The sequence below is a fragment of the Paramormyrops kingsleyae genome, chromosome 15, assembly GCF_048594095.1.
Source record: "Paramormyrops kingsleyae isolate MSU_618 chromosome 15, PKINGS_0.4, whole genome shotgun sequence".
Taxonomy (NCBI): Eukaryota; Metazoa; Chordata; class Actinopteri; order Osteoglossiformes; family Mormyridae; genus Paramormyrops; species Paramormyrops kingsleyae.
In genome coordinates, this window is record NC_132811.1 from 18,622,738 (window position 1) to 18,643,204 (window position 20,467).

The window sequence follows — 20,467 nt, forward strand, 5'->3', positions numbered from 1 at the left end:
AAACTGAGTCTTAAGATGCCTGGGAAGGACAGCACATGGGTAACAGAGCTGCTGCAGTGGGAACTTCTATATGGCTGTTTTTGATAATGATGTAATTCAGGGGTTAGGGTTCTGTACCTGTATCCAGAAGGTTTTGGGTTCAAACCCAAAGGTTGGCAGGGTAATTATATCACTGGATGCAGGGTGACCCCAAGCTTCCTACACTTGTATGCTGCCTTGGACAAAAGCATCCGCTAAATTGGTAAATGTAATAATGTTTGACCATTTTTCTGCTTTAATGGATACACTGTGTGCTCTCCCTGTGTTCATGGAATATTTTACAGATGCAATTTGTGTGATTTTCCCTCTTAGCCTAGTTTTTAAACTTTCAAGTATGAAATATTTCTCAAATGATTTTTTAAAATTGTATTAAAAACACATTACATTAAGGAATCAGTTTCTACAAAATTTGGAGTTCAGAGGTATGAATTATTGGCAACAAGCTCACTTTTATTTATTTCTTCACCACAGGTGTGCATAGTGATGCTAGACCAAAGCTTGGCTGTAAGGTGACCTACTGCCATCTAGTGGAAGCTGAGCATCTCAGCATCACAGACAGCTTAAAGAGCAGCTTAAAATAGTCTCCTTCATAGCTGATCCTGAGAAAACTCAAAAGAGCATCAGCGCCAGTGTGGAGGAACATGCTAGGCTTGCTGGCAGAGAGCATCCACGTGATCCTGGCACCAAGGAGAGTGAGAGAGGGGCTCTAAACTCCAGTGACATTTTATACAAATCACCAGCAGGGAACCAGTTCACTTGCAAATTTGAACCTGCGCCAATGTGCAGAGATGAATTCTAAAGAATTACCCTTGACTTACGGTTACTAAAAGTTAGTCATTTTAAAAAAAGACTTACACTGATATCATCCCAAATACGGAGTATACTCTGAGGAACCAAATGTTTATTAATGAAGATGTTATATTACAGGATCTCAGGTAGGTCACAGTCATTAATATGAAAGCACACCTGTTTTACTGGTGAACGGTAAGTGCACTGAGGGTAGGAGCAAATTATGCATCCCTTAGATGTCCCACCCATCAGCAGGCTACAGAACTGGGGGGTTTGTCAAACAACAAAAAACAAAAACCAACTAGAAAAACCCCTAATATACAGGCTGCAGCAAACATAATTAAATGCAAGCTAGATGCATATCATGGATGCAGTATATTCCTTGTACATAGATTGTTCCATTTAATCGCCTTGAGTATGAACAGACTTACCATAAATATTGTATCTGGTTAAGGCACAGTGATGCGTGCATGTTCATTTTAGAGAGAAAGTTACAGGTTGCACAGTGGGTAGATTTGGGACCCTGCTCTTCATTAAGTGCTCTACGTTGTTTCAAAGTGATGGCGGGTGCAGTAAGGCCAGCTCTCTGGAGCCCCCTCATGGCTGCGGAGTGTAGCGCAGATATTTCTTGCCAGACGGCAGGTCTTTGGTAGTGACGCCGGAAGGGAAGAGGGATGCAGCTTCATCATCGGAAAGGTTTGGAACAACCATGACATTGTCCCCTGGCTGAGAAGGACAAAGAAACAGGGTTACTACATTTATCGGGTCAATTTTTAAGCTTGACATTGTTACTGTGCAGTAATGGGTGTGGTTTCAGTCGAAGTGTCTCGAGGCTGTGAGCAAGCGAGCACGGCCTGCCAGGAGGGGGCAGCGGTCACCTTCCAGTCCACTGGTGTCGCCACGCGCTTCTGCGCGGTCAGCTGCAGCGAGTCGATCACCCGCAGCAGCTCGTCGAAGTTGCGCCCCGTTGTGGCCGGGTACAGGATTGACAGCTTCAGTCTCTTGTCTGGGCCAATCACGAACACCTGCGGCAGGCGGACGAGACACATGTACTGCTGACATGCTCATCAAAAGTGTTGACAGCCCTCAAAGTCAACGTAGCTGGCCAGTAAACCTTGGGATACCATTTCCTGGTGTCTCGAGAACTTAAACACTATACTTCTTGCTCACTCATTACCTCACATTATGTCTGTCTGTCTTCAGTACCGTTGCTGGTCATGGTTATTAGAGAATTACATTGAGGAGAAATTTTATATTTTAAGGAAGATCACCAACTATCAACGTGCCCCTGATCTCACACGTACATCTGTGTGGAAAACAGACTTCATAACACTGCAGGAGCAGAGACTCTCCCAAGAAAAGGGCTTCGCAGACAGAAAGCTGTACTCCCGTGTCCGGCAAGGAGGGGGCGCTCAGGGTAGATGACTCACGCAGCGTGCTGTAAGCGGCATGCCGTCCTTGTCCCTCTCGTCTGGATCCAGCATGCCTAGCTTGACGGCTAACTCCCGCTTGTTGTCCGCGATGATGGGGAAGGGCAGGGCATTGCAGGAAGAGTCGTTGTTGTAGGCGAGGATGTCCTTAAGAGCAGAGACGAGGGGAAGTTTAACGAAACGGCACCGATGGTCGAGGGACTAGTACAGAAAAGTGAGCAAGAGCACATTAATCAGGTTAGCTGGAGGGTGGTAAGAAGAGTCATACTGTGATGAAACCCTCCAGTCACATCTGGCTCTCCCCAAGACAAAGACATGTATAAAGACGAGAGCAAGCCTAGGGTCAGCCAGCATGCAGCATCCTCAGAGCAACTGGGGGTTAAGGGCCTAAAGATGCCATTGGGTCTGCTGACCCCAGGATTCAAACCAGCAACCTTCCGGCCACAGACACTAACCATCCTAACCCGTTAAGCTACACACCGCCCACAATAACCATCTTCCCAACATGGTCACTAATCATTTAACAGAAAGGAACCACCACACCCACACCCACACCCACCACACACACACACACACACACACACACACACACACACACAGAGTGCAAACACCTTTAATGTGATCGTAATGAGGGAGAGATAGGATTTAAATTACAGGAAACTAAATAGCCGAAAAGCATGACCATCTTCACCACTGCACTGCTGCTCTGGGAGATATACAAGCAGATCACTGCCAAATAGCTATTATTTTTACACAGGAATCCAAAAACTCTGATACATCCCCATCAACATCCAAATCAAATTACCGAGCAGATGAGACATGTTCATCAACATCCGTGTGAAATTACCGGAACTTAAATGGATCACAAACACTACATAAACGGCCAAAAGTCCATTAACAGACTATTAAAAATTACAATATAAGGTTTCAAGCTTCGAGTTCCAGTTGGAATGAGCAACTGCAGCTGTGAATCTGGTAAAAGCCTTCAGGATTACATGCCCCCCCCCAACCACCCAGCCACCCCCAAGGGCTTCATCAACCCAACAACCAGAGTGTCATGTGGACTTTTCCGGAAGAAATGAGGCAGGCCGTTTTCAGGCTTGCTGCTTAGCAACCTAAGGATTCAATCCAATCACCAGGGGTACCAGCCGTTTCCGGGGCTTACTGCCTTGTGATTGGTTGCCTGAAACAGCTAAAAATACAGAACCACAAGCATATTTCCACAGACGTGATTAATAAGAACTGCAATCACGAAGGCTAAATTAATCCAACAGGCTAAGTTAATCCAAGACCTCGCGGGTGAACAGACCTTGCTCCAGCCGAGATGGTCCTCCACGGAGTCGAGGGACAGGGCAATCATCTTGACGTCGCGCTTGCTGAACTCGGCGCTGAGTTTGGCAGCCCGGCCCAGCTCGGTGGTGCACACTGGGGTGTAGTCACGCGGGTGCGAGAATAAGATTCCCCAGCTGTGGGGTGGGGTGGGGGGGGGGGGAGGGGGGGGGAGAGGGACACTGAGCTCCAGCAGAGGAAATGCTAAATAACAAGCTGGAAGAAAGCATGACAAGGCCGGGTGTTCCCAGGACGGCGGCTCCCACACCCTCGGAATGTGTTTTCAAACCAAAGTCTCCAGAGCTAAAGTACATTTTACTCTATTAACTCCCTTTACCCTGCCTGCATTTCTAAGTAAAACAATCACTAATTTAAAGACAAATCTAAATTCATGGTCGTTTTATGATATTCACATCATTTCAGCAGCATGACCACAGCCTTTAAAAATTAAAATTTGACCAGTATTCAACCTCTTACCAACAGTGACTCAACTCGAATTTTTCCCCCCCCTCAAGTACCATCTAATCTTTAAAGTTAATGAAAAACGAGAAGTACTCATTCCTTCGGTCCCAACAGTAAACTTCCATCAATGAAACCTTAACTTAAACCAAGAATGCAAGCGATTATAGAGAAGCAATACCTATAGGACAAGGCCCAATGTTAAGAGTTTGCTGGTCTCATTCGTGGAAGGTTCTTTTAAATGTGTTTTTCTGCTGATGGTCATGTGATCACCTTTATAACAATATCTTTTGACTGAGTCTCGCTCTGCAAAAATGAAGGCGAGAGATAATGCCCTTTCACAAACTACACCAGCAGACAAGCAAACAGGCCCAATCGCTTTCACTCGCACATCTGAGCCATCAGTTCAGAGTTTTGTTTTTTTCCCAGGTCCCATTGGTCTGTAACCGTCACCCATTTTTAATATACAAGAGATGATGTTTCTTATGACATGACCTCTGTTTCATGCTGTTGCAATTAGTAGGGAACCTCAATTTTCTGGTCGATGCTCACTAGATTCACCATGGTCTAGGCTTTTCCGTGTACAAAACTTCTAAACATTGGTTCTCTCCTCCGAAGGCCCGTTTCTCAAATACAGAGTTAAAGCACTACAGTGATTTAATGTAAAAAGCAAAAATGATCATCACTGCTATGATTCTGTTCAGAGGATAGAAACCCTCAATAGTGCAGGAGATGGAGAGAACCCAGACATGCCCTGATATACACCCAATGATTAAGAAATATAGCACCGTTTATAAAGCAGCTTATAAAAGAATTCCATAACAAAAAGTGCACTTAATCATAACTGGCCTGGATTAACCGTATGAGCATCTGAGTACATGCCCAGGGCACCATTCCCCTGGGAGGCATCAAGAAGATGCCCCCCAAAAGCCCAGGTCCCATTCACGAATGCATATTGTTCTTTTAACAGTGTTCTGTCGAGTTGAGCTACTTTGTCGAGTTAGGCTACCGTAGTGCTAATCGATAGCCCTAAACCTAACTCTTACCCTAACCCCCAAAACCTAATCCTAACCCTCAAACGGTGGAACTGCACATGCGCAAAAAGGCTCGATAGGTAGCTCAACTCGTCAGAACAACGGCACTCACTAGAAAGCCAAGGTAGCGTTTTCCCTGTTAGATGAATTTCTCAATTCCGCGAGCCACCAATTACAGGTTCGTTTCATTCTGACGTGACGTCATGTGTAGGATTAATGCGTGTTTTTGCAAGTCAATTTTAGTTTGCGAATCAAAATGGATAAAGGAAACGGCTGGGCAAAAAGAAAACGCTAAAAATGAGTGTAGAAATGTGGCTACTTTTAAACTACAGCAATCTTTTTGTGATTTCCGTACTTGCAGTTTGTCATTCTGTCAGTGTTTCAGAAAACAAATCTTGATGAAAGATAGGGATTTACTAACCGCACATAGAATAAAGCAGACCCTGCAAAATACTTCCTGAGTTTCAGATTGAATCTCACTCTAAATAATCTGCATATTGACATGCGAGGCACCTTGCTTATTGCACACAGCCGCTGATTAAAGCCGCTGCATACTCCAATTAAATAAATTAAAATTACTTCCACGGCGACTTTGTTGAGCTGCCAAGAAAACAAACTTCAGATGAATGTAGATACTAAAACCCAACCATTTAACAATGCAATTGATTTTTCTGAGTATTTTACACAATTTTACAAATCCTAGTTTAAATAAGATTTAATCAAAAGAACCCAAAGTCATGCAAGTAACCTTAAAAGCAGCAGCTTCTGCTGTCTGTCAGCTTATCAAGGCAGATATGATGTACTACAAACCATCTTTGTGGTATCAAAGTCCGACAGCTGCCATCAGGTACATTTCAGTGCAGGATTTCACGTGTGCATATATACATATAAAAACTCAAATACTGACAAACTGAGCACGAAGTAAAAAACACGCTCTACAAGTCCATCAGCAAACGGTTCCTCAGCCCCACGCGTCACTCACGAGTTTCCAAGGAAGGCGTGCAGGCTGATCCTCCCGACGGTGCTGTCTGCCTCGAAGTCCGGGAAAACATCTCCCAGCAGTAACCCGGGCATCCTTGCGGCTGAAGCTAGACTGTCAGTAGGCAGGAAAAGAAACGTCTAACAATCACAGAACAGAACAGAGAGCACAGCCTGCACTGTCAGCTTAGAGCTAAGCACCCACACCCGGAAGTGATATCGGTGCTGCTGGCCACGTCACGCTGACACACCTACCGCCCGGATGGGCTATCAAGGATCAATGATTTATTTTTTTGTCAATTTTGCAAGTGGGATACACAAATAGTGACAGCTCTTGGGTAACCGCTGTTCCTGTCTGGGTCTTTATGCTGCTGTGTATTTTACCTGATAGATTAAATAGACAATGAGTTGGGTCACAGAGGCCCCCTAGCCGGAGGCAGCAGTCATTGCATCAGATCTGCATTTACAAACGTGGCAGGTCATAGCCACAGGTGGAGGGGGGATATAAATTTTATTTTGCACACTGTGTGAAGGTAAATACGGGATATGCTCCAACCCTGGAGATAGATGGCCAGACAGTTATTTATGCCATACAATCACCAAATTATAATTGAATAAAGAGTAAAACATTATCCAGCAACAGCAGTTAGTGGGCAACCAACTGAGCAATACAACTGCCATGAATGTGTTAACTGTTATTAATTGGTTAATTCTGGAGGAGTCTAAACACATCCAGCAAGAGTCCAGCAGAATTAGCAGCAGTAGCAAGGCAATAGAAACCAGCTGATAAAAACTCATCCGGGCTGCGTTCAGCCCCGATGAAACGTTGCTAAACGTTTTTTTTAAACCGAAACAGCGGTGTTTTCAACATCCTATTGTGTAATGCAAGCGTTGCAGTTATGGCAAGGATCCATTGCGGCCACCACCTTAATAATTCGGCGGAGTTTATATACACATCGCTGCTGATTGGGTAACACCCCTGACACACCCATCAAATGAGAGAAAGCCTGCCAATCATGTATACGGCTGCAGCCACCCTTCTCAGGCCCTGCAGCAGTCTGTTGCGTTGTTCATTCTGGATACATGAAATATATTTAGATCAGGATTAAAATAGCACTGAAGCAATATGGTCACATCATTTCATTCATTTATTTTATTCTCTTTTGCACGTGCGGGATCCCAAAAAGTGGCGATGCTTGAGAATGGCAAGGAAATGTCCTTCAACCCAGAAACTGTAACAAGATGTTGTGTGACAGGGTGGGATGAGGTTGGCCACATTTTTTTGTGTAATTTGTGACACCACCACCCCCCCGTTAAATTATTACATTTTTAGGAAGAGTTGTTATTTTAAATGTTGTATGCTGTCACCGCAGCCTGTAGTACTGGAGTGACCAGGGATAGGGCTGTTGTGTTTGAAGGTATGAAGTTGGCTCACTTGACAACGCAGGAGCGTGCGCATATAGCAGTGAGCTGCAACACCAGTCCCCGTAACAGAGAATACACTTTATTGTTGTTTTACAGAATACTCCATCCAGTTACATTTTTTCAATTGCTAAGATACATTCTGCAATACTGAAGTCACTTTCTCAAAACTCTTCAAAGTTACCATAACATCAGTTTTATGTGGGCTAAACTGTGAATCATTTCTCATTGCTTTCATACAAAATGCAATCAATGACTAAATGCGTCAAAATTCATGGATTCCTTTCTCACTCAAAATCCACCACCATCAAATCTTAATGTTTTTGTAAGCATGTTTTTGCACATGCTTACATATTGATCCCAAAACTGTTAATCATACATTCAAAACTTAATGACTACAATTTGCTACAGTACTATCAAGGCACTTCCAAAATATATTGTAAAACTGACAGGATATAAAATAAATAAAATGAAAGTGAACCCAAACACAGCAGGTATCCATTCCAGGTGATTCCATGTGTTTCCAAGAGGTACCACCCTAGATGTATCGCTAGAGAGGGCATCAGATATGATGCAGATGAGAACTTGTTGCCGGATCCAGAGGAGAGGATGGATTATAACAGTACTACTACTATAGCTGTGGACCAACTGCAAGTGTATGTGTGTGTGTGTGTGTGTATATACACACTACCAGTGAAAAGTTTTTGAATACCACAGGTTTTTACCACTTGTATTTCATAAATTGCAGATTTTTAAGCATTGGAAAGTTGCGTGAACGACTATAAATGAAAGATATGTCAAGTAAAACAAGTAACAGTGCATGTCTGACATTCTATTAACTGCTTGTGTGGTGATGACATAGTCAAATTCTAGTCTAATTCTAGTTAAGCTGCATGTTGGTATTCTAGACAGTGTGAAGAGTTTTGAGAGAGTGACTTCAATTTTGCAGAATGTAGGGTGACCAGATAATCCATGTCAGGAAGGACACTTTGAGCTACTTCAGGTTTTACAAACTACTTTCAAATTGAAAGGCTCCTGTGCTCGGCTAATTAGTTCAGCTCTTCTTGTGCTTTGACTGGTTTATTTCCTTGACTGAAAGACTCATCCAGCTGTTTCACATTAACATTAGTGACACATGCATGATTATAGGAGACTGACCAATCAGCACACAGCAAGAACTCAGTGCTCAAGTGAAATCCAGGTCCGTTTAATTGAAATGGTAATTTACAATTCCTGTCCTAGCTCAGAGTGTCCTCCCTGACATGGATTATCTGGTCACCCTACAGAATGTATCTTAGCAATTGAAAGTGTAAACTGTGTACGTAGCTCCAATGCACACTGAATCTGCTTCTGCATGGGTGCTACAGTTGCTCGCCGTTTGTGTGTGTGTGTGTGTGTGTGTGTGTGTGTGTGTGTGTGTGTGTAAACAGGGGCGTCACTAGTTCTATTTGGGGGGGGGCTTGTGCTATTACTAAAATAATGAAAAGCAAATATAATTAAGACTTCTGTGTCACAGGAGTCAATATGCTCATTATAAAATATTAACAGAAACATTATTGTAGAAAATTCTAGCTAACAATTTTAGGCTAAAGGAAGTAATCTCTGAACCTTTTCGCTAAACGGAACAAAATCATTAAGAACACTGATTTCCCTCGCTCTTTTGCTTTGTTTCTCTTCCGGTCATGTGGCTCACCACCGGCCGTGTTACGGAAGTGACGCAGGACCCTTTGTATCCGGATGTTGTGTACGAGTGAGCCTTGCGGCAGACAGTGCGGTGACTGATGTGTGGTATGGGAGCTATTGTTTTTAAATGGGAGAATGAAATGAAAAGCATTAACTAGACTACAGTACAGTAGATTTAACACTGAAGCGTGGTCACGACAGCCAGTCGCTGACGTAAAGATATATTTTAAAAATGCCTTCCCCCAAAGCGAAGGGTAACGGGGGACGCAGTGGCGGTAGCCCGGGTATCAGCAGCGGCGGACGCTACGAGTTCATGTCACTCAGCCGGTCTCCGTCGCCCCAGCTGCTTCAACGCCAGGGCTCGGATCCGACGACGGCTCGCCTACGAGCCTCAGAGAGCCCGACGCGCCGCAGAGGCTCGGGATCGCCCTTGGGATTCTCGGGTGCCCCGTCGTCTTCGGCTACTGGCGCCCAGCAGCTGCCGGAGGAGGACTGTATGCGACTTAACCCGTCATTTATCGGGATCGCGATCAGCTCACTGCTCGCTATTGACTTATGGCTGTCAAAGCGCCTCGGGGTTTGCGCCTGCGAAGACTCGTCGTGGGGCAGCATCCGGCCGCTGATGAAGCTGATCGAGATCTCCGGCCACGGTATACCCTGGCTAGCAGGTGTGCTGTACTGCCTGTACAAGAGTGACAGTGCCGCAGGCCAGGAGGTCATGCTTAACCTCCTCATGGGTAAATCAACTCTTTTGTTGCTAAGAGTGTATGTGTCTCTTCCACTTTTATTTATTTTCACTGGTTTCCCTTTAAGGCCGGGGTGCCCAACTCCAATCCTGGGGGGCCAGAGCCCTGCACATTTTTGGGTTTCCCGTCATTTAACACACCTGATTCAGCTAATTACCACACAGCTCTTGAGCTGAATCATTTATGGTGGAACAGGGAAAGAACTAAGCTACACAGAGTTGGGCACCCCTGCTTTAAGTTATGCCACCCATTACGAAGCCTGATCTTTTTTGCTTCTACCCAGCTGTGTCTGTTGGCTGTTAGCATGTGCACTGCTGATTTCCCCCATGGGATCCAGTGTCTGCCCACCCCCATATGTCTTCTTTTCTCCATGCCTTCCTTTTTATATCTATGACGGGAATTATTTTCCATGAATCTTGTGACATCGTTATTCTCGTAATTAAGGGCTTTGTTTTTATTCTGGTCGTATACCTTGTAATAAGCAGTCAGTATGATTTCTGCATCTTTACACTCTTCTGTGATGTTTTTCCCTGCAAATAGAAATACACGCAAAACAGTGTGTATTTCTGGGCTGAAGCTGAGGATATGAGCCTGCCATAGCAGTGGTGGTTTATTCCTTCTATCTGATGGTATTTTGGAAAGTTCTGGCTCTTCCGTGGCCCCCTGGCTCATCTGGGCCAGTGCGGACGAGCAGTGAGCCCACTGACCATTGGTTTGTGTCCCCCCCCAGCGCTCATCCTGGACCTGGTCCTAGTTGCTGTGGTGAAGGCCATCGTGCGCCGGCGGCGGCCCTCCCACAACCGGATGGACATGTTCGCCACCTTCTCGGTGGACCGTTACTCGTTCCCGTCGGGCCACGCCACACGGGCCGCCCTGTGTGCCCGCTTCCTGCTGGCGCACCTTGTGCTAGCAGCGCCGCTGCGAGTGCTTGTGCTGCTCTGGGCCGTCACCGTGGGCCTCTCCCGCGTGCTGCTGGGGCGCCACAACGTCACGGACGTGGCCTTCGGCTTCGGGATGGGCTACTGCCAGTACAACCTGGTGGAGGCGCTGTGGGTCTCGCCGGTCGGGCTACACCTTGCCATGGGCCAGTGGAGCTGAGGTGGGGGTGGAAGGTATAGCAGGTGTCAGAGGGGAACCAGCCCCAACCCCCAAATGCCCTGCTCCCCAGCTGTAACATCACTGTGCACATTGCCCATTGCCTAAAATACACAGGCAATTAAAAGCGTCACATCGCACTAAATGCTATAAATATCTTGATGTTAATTGATGCCGTTGTGAATGTTGTCCTTGTGTCTGTCTGTGTGCATTTGGGTGGGTGAATATCAGCTTGACTTGTAAGCCACCGTGGTCTGTGAAGCAGATCGAATTAAACCAGGTCGGCAAATCCAGACCTCTGGCTAGAGCATATAGGTGTCGATCACTGCTGAGCTTTTAATCATCTTTATTTACCCGTCGATCAAATACATTTCACTTATTGACCATATAAACAAGATTGTGATCAAGCTGCCAGCTTTGTTTCAGTCTAAATTTAATGTATACATGATACATGGTGGCTTGGACAGTTACTCCTCCTTAGGGCTCGAATTCCATCTGTGCATGAAGCGCTCAGCAGGAATGTAAACAAGAACACCCTCTGAGCTGTGAGGCCTGGACTCGCCAGCCCCCTCTGTGAAAGATTATTAAGGGAAGTATTTTACAGAAACTTAAGGGGAACAGCTGGTATAGAACTTATAATAATACAGTCCTATTCCATTGCTTTACAACATTCCTCACGCACTGTGAAGTGTCTTGTAGTCACTTGTATTTGAGATTATTTTGGTGTGCCCTTGTTTCTTTCTTGTTTATTATGTGTAAATAGTAACTTATTATGACAGTCTCTGCCCTGAGGAATAACCAGGTCGCCGTCTAGCTTGCTGTGTTTTATTGTGATTTAAAGCGAGTCGCTATTTTGATTCACGGTGACCTCTGTTAGCAGCTACTTTTCCTTGTTCTGAAGGCTGGTTTGTGACAGTGGAAGGTGGGGGTACTGGCCTGTATGTTTTGTTTTTTTTTTCTGTTTAGAGGAGTAGGTGGATATACTGACTTCACTGGGCCCATCCGGGCTACTGCATGTATTCATCAAGCTCAATTTCATGGTATCTGGATTTTCAACTGTCGCCTTTCCTGTAGAACGAGGACCAAACAAAGGCTGTGCACATGGTTTGCCGCACTGCAGCCAGTCGGTTCCCGTTCAGCCGAGTCTTTTACAAGCGTCTCCTCTGATTTCAGTATGGGAGCAGCCCTGCATGTGTGCGTGGGTGATGTGTCAGTCCATTGCAGCTTTTGCAAGCCTGCGTGGAGGATGTGTCATTTTAAGGACTACAGTGCTGACCACGGTGCTGTGTGCATAACTTGCACACTGTATTCATATTCTGCTGTTGCTGTGTTTGTGAATTATAAGAGGGTACATTTAGTGTATTTTATAGTTTTATATGATATGGAAATGTAAACCCTGCTTGATAAACTTGTACTGGAGAGTCAATCTCCAGAATAAAATCAAAATGAATGTGTGCTGTGGGCTGAACTGCCCATCAGTGATGTGTCGAGGCAGAGGGAGAGGGGTGTCGGTCTGGGAAAGCTTCATGTGTAACTATTCTGTCTGACAGACACTGGCAAGCTCTCACAAACCACCTGTTTCTGGCACTTTAGGGTGTTACACCTTATAAAGGTCTAAGAGCTGTTATAGTCTCTGTGGAATTTGGGGTAATTGCACAATGCTGTGATTACATTTTGACCATTGATATCTTATATGACTTTAAAAAAAAAAAACTAACCCGATTTGTAAACTTGAAGGTTTTCTTGCTTTGAATTACTTGAAATCCATTTAATTTTTAGATCTGAATCTTCCTGTACTCTAAAACAACTGTTAATCCTAAATAATATTGCAATCAGATTAAATCTGAAATTAGGGTTTTCCGGTTAGTGAAATCAGGAGTCTGCAGAGGTGCCCGGACACCTTAAACTGATCCAGGTTCTGGAAGACTGTACATATAGAACATTCACTACAAACTGGAGTTACGGTATGGCCTGTAAGATAAAAGTTCACTGTTTAAAGAGGGAAGCGAGTACGATGGTTTGCCAGGAAGAGAGGATATTTCAGTACGTGCTGAAAACAGAATTCACCAGCTACAGACAGTCCATTTAGTCAGTGACCATTGCTTGTCTTTTACTTTGACACAAACTGTATTTGTAACTAGAATTGTCAGTGTATTTTACTTAGTAGCAGAAAGGACTGTTCATTTTACTTGGTAGATGTGCCAAGAGGACAATGTATTGTGATTCTAATGTTCTTTTTTCAAAAATAAATGTAATCACTCCTTGTCTCTTCCTTGAAGTGTTATGTGTTTGTGGGAGTGTTATATTTCACACCCTCCATTTCCTCAAAAATAAAAAATAATAATTTTAAGATATGTGTGTGTGTGTGTGTGTGTGTGTGTGTGTATGTGTATATATATATATATATATATATATATATATATATATATATATAAATCCATTCATCCACAGATGTTATTGATAACAATACCAGCACTAAAGCATAGAACTTTGATATTTTCTTGATCGATTTGTAAGTAGTACCATTGGTGTCAGTGTTGCATGGCAATGACTGCTGGCTCTCCGCTGAGGGTAGACAGTGGATGAAAGGAGAAAAGAGCCTCTTCCAGTTGTTTTGGTTTAATGTAATTACTGTAAGAACGGCATGAGAAGAAAAAAAACTAATTAGAAATCCTCCCTAACTGCGAACCAAACCGCCCCCCCAAATCGTCGTAAAAATATACAGCGGGGCCCTGTGCTGGCTACGGGCCTCCCATGCACATTTATCTTTTCAACTAAACAGAAAAACAACTTCAAGTGAAAACTTAAATAGCAGAGCAAAGAGCAAAGTTCGTGGCCGAGCCCTGGCGTCTGGATCACAGGAGACGGCTGATTTCTTAGGGAGCACCGCGCCCCTATGCAACCGCGATCGGAAAACGCCCATTCACAAAAAGGTTAGTAAATATGGTTTTTTTTTTGTTTGTTTACTCGGCTATTTTCTACAAAACAGCTTTATCGACGTTAGTTTTTTAGGAATGAATCCCTACTTATCTGCGCTCGTCTGAGGAGCAGATCTGGCTGCGTATCTTGAGTCTGTTTATAATGTGGAAGCGAGATATGGCTACGTGCTTTGGAGGCTTGTGTGTGATTTTACTGCACATCCTTGATACATAACAGTACGACAAGAACGGACAGATCACGTCATTAATTTAAAAGGGATTATAATGTTAGCGTCAACAAGACGACATATTTTATAATGGGTTGGGCAAACTGTTGAAAACAAGATTTCAAGTAGCCTACCTGTAGAGCATATCCAGAATATTTCATATACGGAAAGGGCATTCGTTTAAATAATTAATTTAAAGTGTTATAATATAGCATAAAAATATGAAAACACGATTATAATATAAATAATGGAATATATCGCGGTCCGGATGCGAGCCAGAATTCACCAATGGGTGACGGGAATGAAAAAAGAAAATCACGATATGTTTTTAATTAATGTGATGTTTTTTGTGTTATTTAATATATTTGCAATCGTTATTTGGTATTTAAACAAATAAGCATTTGAAGTTAGTTATTGTAATTTCAAGATGAATTTTTCGTCATGATTGAAACGCAAACGCAATGCCTTTAGAGACAACATGATAGAATTTCATCAGCATTGCCACTTCGTGTCAAAATCTCATCGCAAGACACAGGGGCTGCTTTTAGTAAAATCTCTTATGTGCAGGTCATGGTTCGCCGCGTTGCTGTGGTCGGAGCGGGAAGCTCCGGACTGGTTTGTGTCAAGTGCTGCCTGGAGGAGGGACTGGAGCCGGTCTGCTTCGAGAGCAGCGATGACATCGGGGGCTTGTGGAGGTTCAGGGCAAGTTCTGCCAGCTTCCAGAAATTTTCGTATGAGATGCAGGCCAGGCTGTGATTTAAAATGACAGCAGATCAGAATATTTATATGATCAGTCTAACCCTGTATTCCTCAGGAGAATCCGGAGCCAGGGCGTTCTAGCACGTACCGCTCCCTTGTGGTCAACACCTCCAAGGAGATGATGTGCTTCAGCGACTTCCCCATGCCAGCCCACTTCCCCAGCTACATGCACAACTCGCAGCTGCTGCAGTATTTGCGTCTGTATGCCACTTATTTTGACCTCCTTCGGCATATCCGGTTCCAGGTGATCACTTCATTAACGCCGGAGCCCATAGTCCATGCAAACCATTACCTGCAGAAGTCAGTGTTTGTCTATATGCTCACATACTTTCTGGATGAGTCTAAACTATATTTTGTAACCCTGTTTCTCACTTCAGTTCCTCCGAACCCACACTTTTGCTCCTTCCGAGCTCCCAACATACCTGTACCAGGTATTCAGTGTTTTTAATTGGTTGGGAGGGAGCAAAAATGTGGATTGTTTGGGGGTCCCAGAGTACTGGGTTGTGAAACACTGACGTAAACTCTGTAACAAAAACAGTATTGAGTTACACCTAAAATGTATTTCCTTAGAAATATCCTTCAGAATAAGGACCATCTTTCCTTAATCCCACCAGTGTACCACGAAATAAAACATGGAATTTTCCCAGTGGTGTTCCAGTACCCATCTTGGTTAGCATGCCCACATTCTCCTAGTAGGTGTCTGGCTCAGTGGGTTAGCATGCTATGCTTATGAGTGGAAGGTGATTGTTTCAAATCCCAGGGCTGACAAAGTGATGTCACCATTGTTAACCCCTACTATTCCCAGAACTGTCTGACCCTGTTTTGTCAACTGTACATTGTTTTGTATAAAACCATCTACTAAATAAGTGTAAATGCTGCAAATTTTCTGGATAGGGTAGCCCGCTATGTGAGACACTTTGCCGTGAAGGAGCATTAATGGGCGTAATTGATTGTGACTTTATTTTCAGACCACTGTCCTCAGTGTGAAGCAGAGGCCTGACTTCTCAAGCTCAGGCCAGTGGGAGGTTGTCACAGAGAGCAGAGATGGTCATCGGGAGCAGCAGATCTTTGATGCGGTTCTGGTGTGTTCAGGCCAGTACACCTCCCCAGTGACTCCACTGAAAGACTTCCCAGGTGTGTGGCCACTTGGTTCAGAAGGTGACTGAAATATCACAAGAGCAGAGAACGTCACTTCTTCATGTAATTTGTCATCTGCAGTCAGTTAAATATTTTTTTGTCCCTGCAGAACTAATAATAGTTATCCATGATTTTGACAATACAGACTCATTCTCTTGCAAAGCAGTTTATCACAACAGTTTTTAGTTTCTTTGGTCAAAGGTAGTTTCCGTTTCATATGCAGTGTTGCTGCAGAGGTGGTGAAAGGGATGAAAATGCATTCTTAGGAAAAAAAATTTGGAAAGTGTTTCTTTTAAGGACTGCACCTTGATCCAGTGGGTGGTGCAGTGGAGTCATACCTGCAGTTTTGTGGGTTTGATTTTCTGTGGGTATGATTCTCTCTGTCTTCATGTGGGTTTCCTGTAAGCAGTGAGGTTTCCTCCCCTGGGCAGAAAGCATGTGTTTTCAGCAGATTGATGTATGTAAATTGCCAGTTCTGAGTGTATGTCCAGAAATCGACTGGTGTCGACACTTATCTCTGCCCTTTCTGTAATCCAAAGAATCCTGTAATCACTGCAATCTGTCAGATAAGCCACTACAATAAAGGTGTTTAAGAGATGATGATACTTTTAAAGGATTTGAGACCTTCAGGGGCCAATACTGCCACAGCTGGGAATACAAGGACCCAGACCCTTACCAAGGAAAAAAGGTTGTAGTGGTGGGGATTGGAAACTCAGGAGGAGACATTGCTGTTGAGATCAGCAGAGCTGCCAAGCAGGTGAGGCTCTCCCAGGGTTACAAGCCAGCTGGGATCCACACATCTGTTATGTTGCTTGTCTGCTTCACATTGGTCTTAAATCTCAATCTACGCCTGGGATTGACCCTCCAGTTCTCTGGTGGCCATGTACTCTGTTAGTGGCTCATTGGGGTCGAAATGCTTTCCTCCCAGACATTGCTCAGTACTCGGCAGGGGACTTGGGTCATGGGGCGCACATCCAGCCGGGGGCTCCCGGTGGACATGAGTGTAATCACCCGTCCGGTAGCCCTTCTGACTGCAGTGCTGCCTCGCCGTCTGCTCAGCTGGGCCATCGAGAGGAGTTTGAACCAGAAGTATGACCACCAGTTATACGGCCTCATGCCCAGACACAGGTGAGATCCTAAACCAGAGTTACGGCGACTGCCCTGGCCGATCTTAGTTGACCTATTACATAATTGAGTACCTTCCTGCAGGATCATGGACTACAGACCTCTAATCAACGATGAGCTTCCTGTCCGCATCCTTACTGGCCTTCTGGTCATGAAGCCCAACATTCAGGAATTCCGGGGTTCTACCGTGGTCTTTGAGGATGGAACAACAGAGGCCCAAGTTGATGCTGTGGTGTTCTGCACAGGGTACAACTACTCCTTCCCCTTCCTCCCCAGCTCCATCTTCCCTGGCCCTGGACATGAGCTAACCTTGTACAAACACGTGTTCCCACCATGGATTGAGTGCCCCACCTTGGCCGTTTTGGGAGTGTTTCAAGTAATAGGTTCCATTATGCCTGCGGTGGAGATGCAGGCTCGATGGGTCACGCGAGTCATCACAGGTAATCCCAATACACCAGTTATAACCTTGAGAAGTTTATGTAACATTGAGTTTACTAATACAAATGAATGTTTCAGTCTATAAATGCAGTAACACGTCCCTAGGGAGGTGCAAGGCAGAGAATGTTTCCACACGTTTTCTAGGTGGGAAGAGCTTCTTAAGCCGCTGAAACTGTAAATTCAGCAAACAAGAAATCTTTAATATTAATAGGAACACTATTACTTCTTTTAGACCAGGGTTCTTCAACTCTGGACCTCAATTCCAAATTCAGGCCGTTTTTTCAGTTCTCCCAGGTAGTTGTTTAATAATTACTGATTCTGATTGGTCAGAGGCTACACACCTGACTGACAGGTAAAGGAAGGCTGGAAAACCAGCAGTGCTCGGACCTCGAGGACCGTGAGTTGAATAACCCTGTTTTAGACCATAAAAGAAGTAATAGTTTGGGGTCTGATGAAGACCAGTTCAATGCATAAAATGAGTGAACGACTCCAATTCTAGTCAGTAGTTATTTATTTTTCTTCATAGGATTCATCCAACTCCCACCGAAGGAAAAAATGCTGAAAGATATTGAAAAAGAGAGGAAAAGATACATTAAGGGGTAATCAGCACTGGAAACTGGATTAAAGCCAAGTTGTTCATTTACTGCGAATTGAGTTCAGAGGTGTCATAATTGTATTTTCTTGCCTGTTTCCCAGACATCCTTGTCCCAAAGTTGCTTCTCTCCAGCTGGACTACATCCCCTATCTGGACGACCTGGCCGGGCAGTTTGGGGTACGGCCCAAGCTCCTCCGGCTGCTGCTGCGGGACCCTCACCTCGGCCTCAGCGTCCTGCTGGGACCCTGTACCCCGTACCAGTACCGGCTATATGGGCCGGGTCAGTGGGCAGGGGCCCGGCAGGCCATTCTCACGCAGTGGGAGCGGGTGGCCCAGCCGATGAAAACCCGGGCCGTGCCAGAGCCCCCCTCTTCAAGGCTGCCGTTGCTGCTCGCTCTCAGTGGCGCCGCCCTAGTGGTAGCAGCTGTCTGTGCCCGAAATAACCTTCAGGATCTCTTGGCTTCCCCAAGCAACTAGAGGATGTATGTGCCAAAGCCATTCCTTCACATGGTGTAAAAGTACGCTGATAACAGAATGACGGACCGTGGAAAGCCTAACTGGATAACATGCAACAACTCACTGATTTTAGGACCCATGTCCATCCAGGCGGTTTCTTTTGCTTTCGGCGTGACTGTTCTGCTGGTGGCTTTCTAAGCCTGAGATAAATTCTGTGTGTTTTCCTCCAAAGTAATGGACAAAATGTACAATTCAGAAATGGTTATTTGCAGATGAAATACATTTTTTAACACAGAGAATGAGCAGAACATTTGTAGTTCAACTCCATGATGTCAGTATACAGAAACAAAGACCTAAAGAAGTTCTGCACAGACCAAAACCAGACTTACCACCAGTATTTACTTGCTCATATATGTTGCTAAATGGCCTTCCTCAGTCTTTCTAATAAAATACTGTGATGACTATATCATCATTAACTCATCCCATGTATCAATCTAATAAAAACTGTATTTCTAAAGCGCTGTGTAAAGTCATTGTAATTTGACATCTGTATTGACAGAGATGCAGTGTAAGTCCCTCTTATGTTTTAATGTCACAGTCCATGTTTACGCACAGTACAATATACAAAAGGTAGTTAGTAATGAAAAAATAGTAAATAAATGAGAAACACCACCCTTTAAAAGAACACTATCGAAATTCATCTCTTTTTTTTTTACAGTGATTGCAGGTGAATAACCCCATTTTATTGATTAGAGTCAAAGTTTGCCCCAACACTGCTGAGAGTCCATAGATGATGGCCCTAGCTGGCTCTGTGACCTTGACCTTTTTTACATTTCATCCTAAATCACCTTAATGAGGTTAATTAAGGTCAGCTAACAGCACTTCCAAAAACATCTTAGGTTATTTACAAGTGAGCTCATCACTTGTTGTTTAAAAAATTATGAAATATAAGGTGTTCTGAAATGTTTGATTGGCGTTACAGATTACAAGTTGTTTTAAGATGTTGTGACGGGGGATATAGGGCTTTCGAAGGAGCAAACAGGCACACTTAGGTTCACTACTAAAAACGCTTTATTACAAGTAATAAAAAATAACCTTGCATTAAAATCAAAGCCACATTTTTGGATCAAAGGCAAATAATCCCATATCACAAGTGATATCCAACTATATTATATATCATTAACAATAATAAAACTGCCGATACAAGAGATTATAGGCATGTATAAAAAGTGACAATTGAAACATGCATATATAGAAAGTGCAACTTGATATTATGGTTATTGTGATAATTGATTGAATAAAAAAATTGACACTACAAAGCTATTCACACTCGGAGGTACCATCATCACGCACCTTCACTTTTAGACCGGGGAGCCCTTTTCAGTCCTGGCAGGAGACCAACACGTGAGTCCCAAGAAAGTGCAGTTTGCAGCTTCAATCAGAAGTGATAAGACAAGTTTCTATAGTCAATGCGTCCCCCCTCCTCGTGAGGATGGGGTGAGCGTCCTACACACACTGACCGCTAGGTGCAGTTTCAAACAAAGATAGTTAGATAAGTATCCTTGTGCAATGCTTTCCCCTCTTCCTGCCGCTAGGCACAGCTTCAATCAAAAATAGTAATGAGCAGTGCTTTCTCTTCTCTTTGAAGACAAGGCAGGTGTCTCATACGCTGACCAGTGGTGTGAAAAACAAATTGAGCAACACCTTTCCCTGTCCTCTGAAAGCCCCTCAAAATCCAGAAAAACATGGTAAGTGTCCTTGAACAGGGTAAGCACCAGAACAAGGATTCTTTCGAATAAGATAAGAAT

General features: G+C 44.2%; 3 protein-coding genes and 1 long non-coding RNA gene across 4 annotated transcripts; 2 read left to right on the plus strand and 2 right to left on the minus strand.

Moving 5' to 3' along the window:
* Positions 1 to 911: 911 nt before the first annotated feature.
* prdx6 (peroxiredoxin 6) lies at positions 912 to 6,398 on the minus strand. The gene is made up of 5 exons (XM_023794819.2): positions 6,063 to 6,398; positions 3,568 to 3,724; positions 2,259 to 2,405; positions 1,707 to 1,853; positions 912 to 1,554 (listed from the first exon to the last, which is right to left on the minus strand). The coding sequence occupies exons 1-5, from the start codon at positions 6,152 to 6,154 to the stop codon at positions 1,426 to 1,428; spliced, it is 672 nt and encodes a 223-aa protein (XP_023650587.1). The 5' UTR covers positions 6,155 to 6,398; the 3' UTR covers positions 912 to 1,425.
* A 2,782-nt stretch (positions 6,399 to 9,180) lies between these two features.
* plpp6 (phospholipid phosphatase 6) lies at positions 9,181 to 13,282 on the plus strand. Its single transcript, XM_023794674.2, has 2 exons — positions 9,181 to 9,900; positions 10,640 to 13,282. The coding sequence occupies exons 1-2, from the start codon at positions 9,396 to 9,398 to the stop codon at positions 11,005 to 11,007; spliced, it is 873 nt and encodes a 290-aa protein (XP_023650442.1). The 5' UTR covers positions 9,181 to 9,395; the 3' UTR covers positions 11,008 to 13,282.
* Positions 10,864 to 14,119, minus strand: LOC111834881 (uncharacterized). Its single transcript, XR_002836092.2, has 3 exons — positions 14,031 to 14,119; positions 13,528 to 13,635; positions 10,864 to 11,003 (listed from the first exon to the last, which is right to left on the minus strand). It is a non-coding gene; the product is annotated as an uncharacterized lncRNA (long non-coding RNA).
* On the plus strand, positions 13,528 to 19,176 carry LOC111834879 (flavin-containing monooxygenase 5-like). The gene is made up of 9 exons (XM_023794672.2): positions 13,528 to 13,937; positions 14,717 to 14,851; positions 14,964 to 15,152; positions 15,877 to 16,042; positions 16,660 to 16,802; positions 16,974 to 17,173; positions 17,255 to 17,610; positions 18,135 to 18,207; positions 18,305 to 19,176. Exons 2-9 carry the CDS (start codon positions 14,720 to 14,722, stop codon positions 18,678 to 18,680), a joined length of 1,635 nt encoding a protein of 544 aa, XP_023650440.2. The 5' UTR covers positions 13,528 to 13,937; positions 14,717 to 14,719; the 3' UTR covers positions 18,681 to 19,176.
* Positions 19,177 to 20,467: the final 1,291 nt, after the last annotated feature.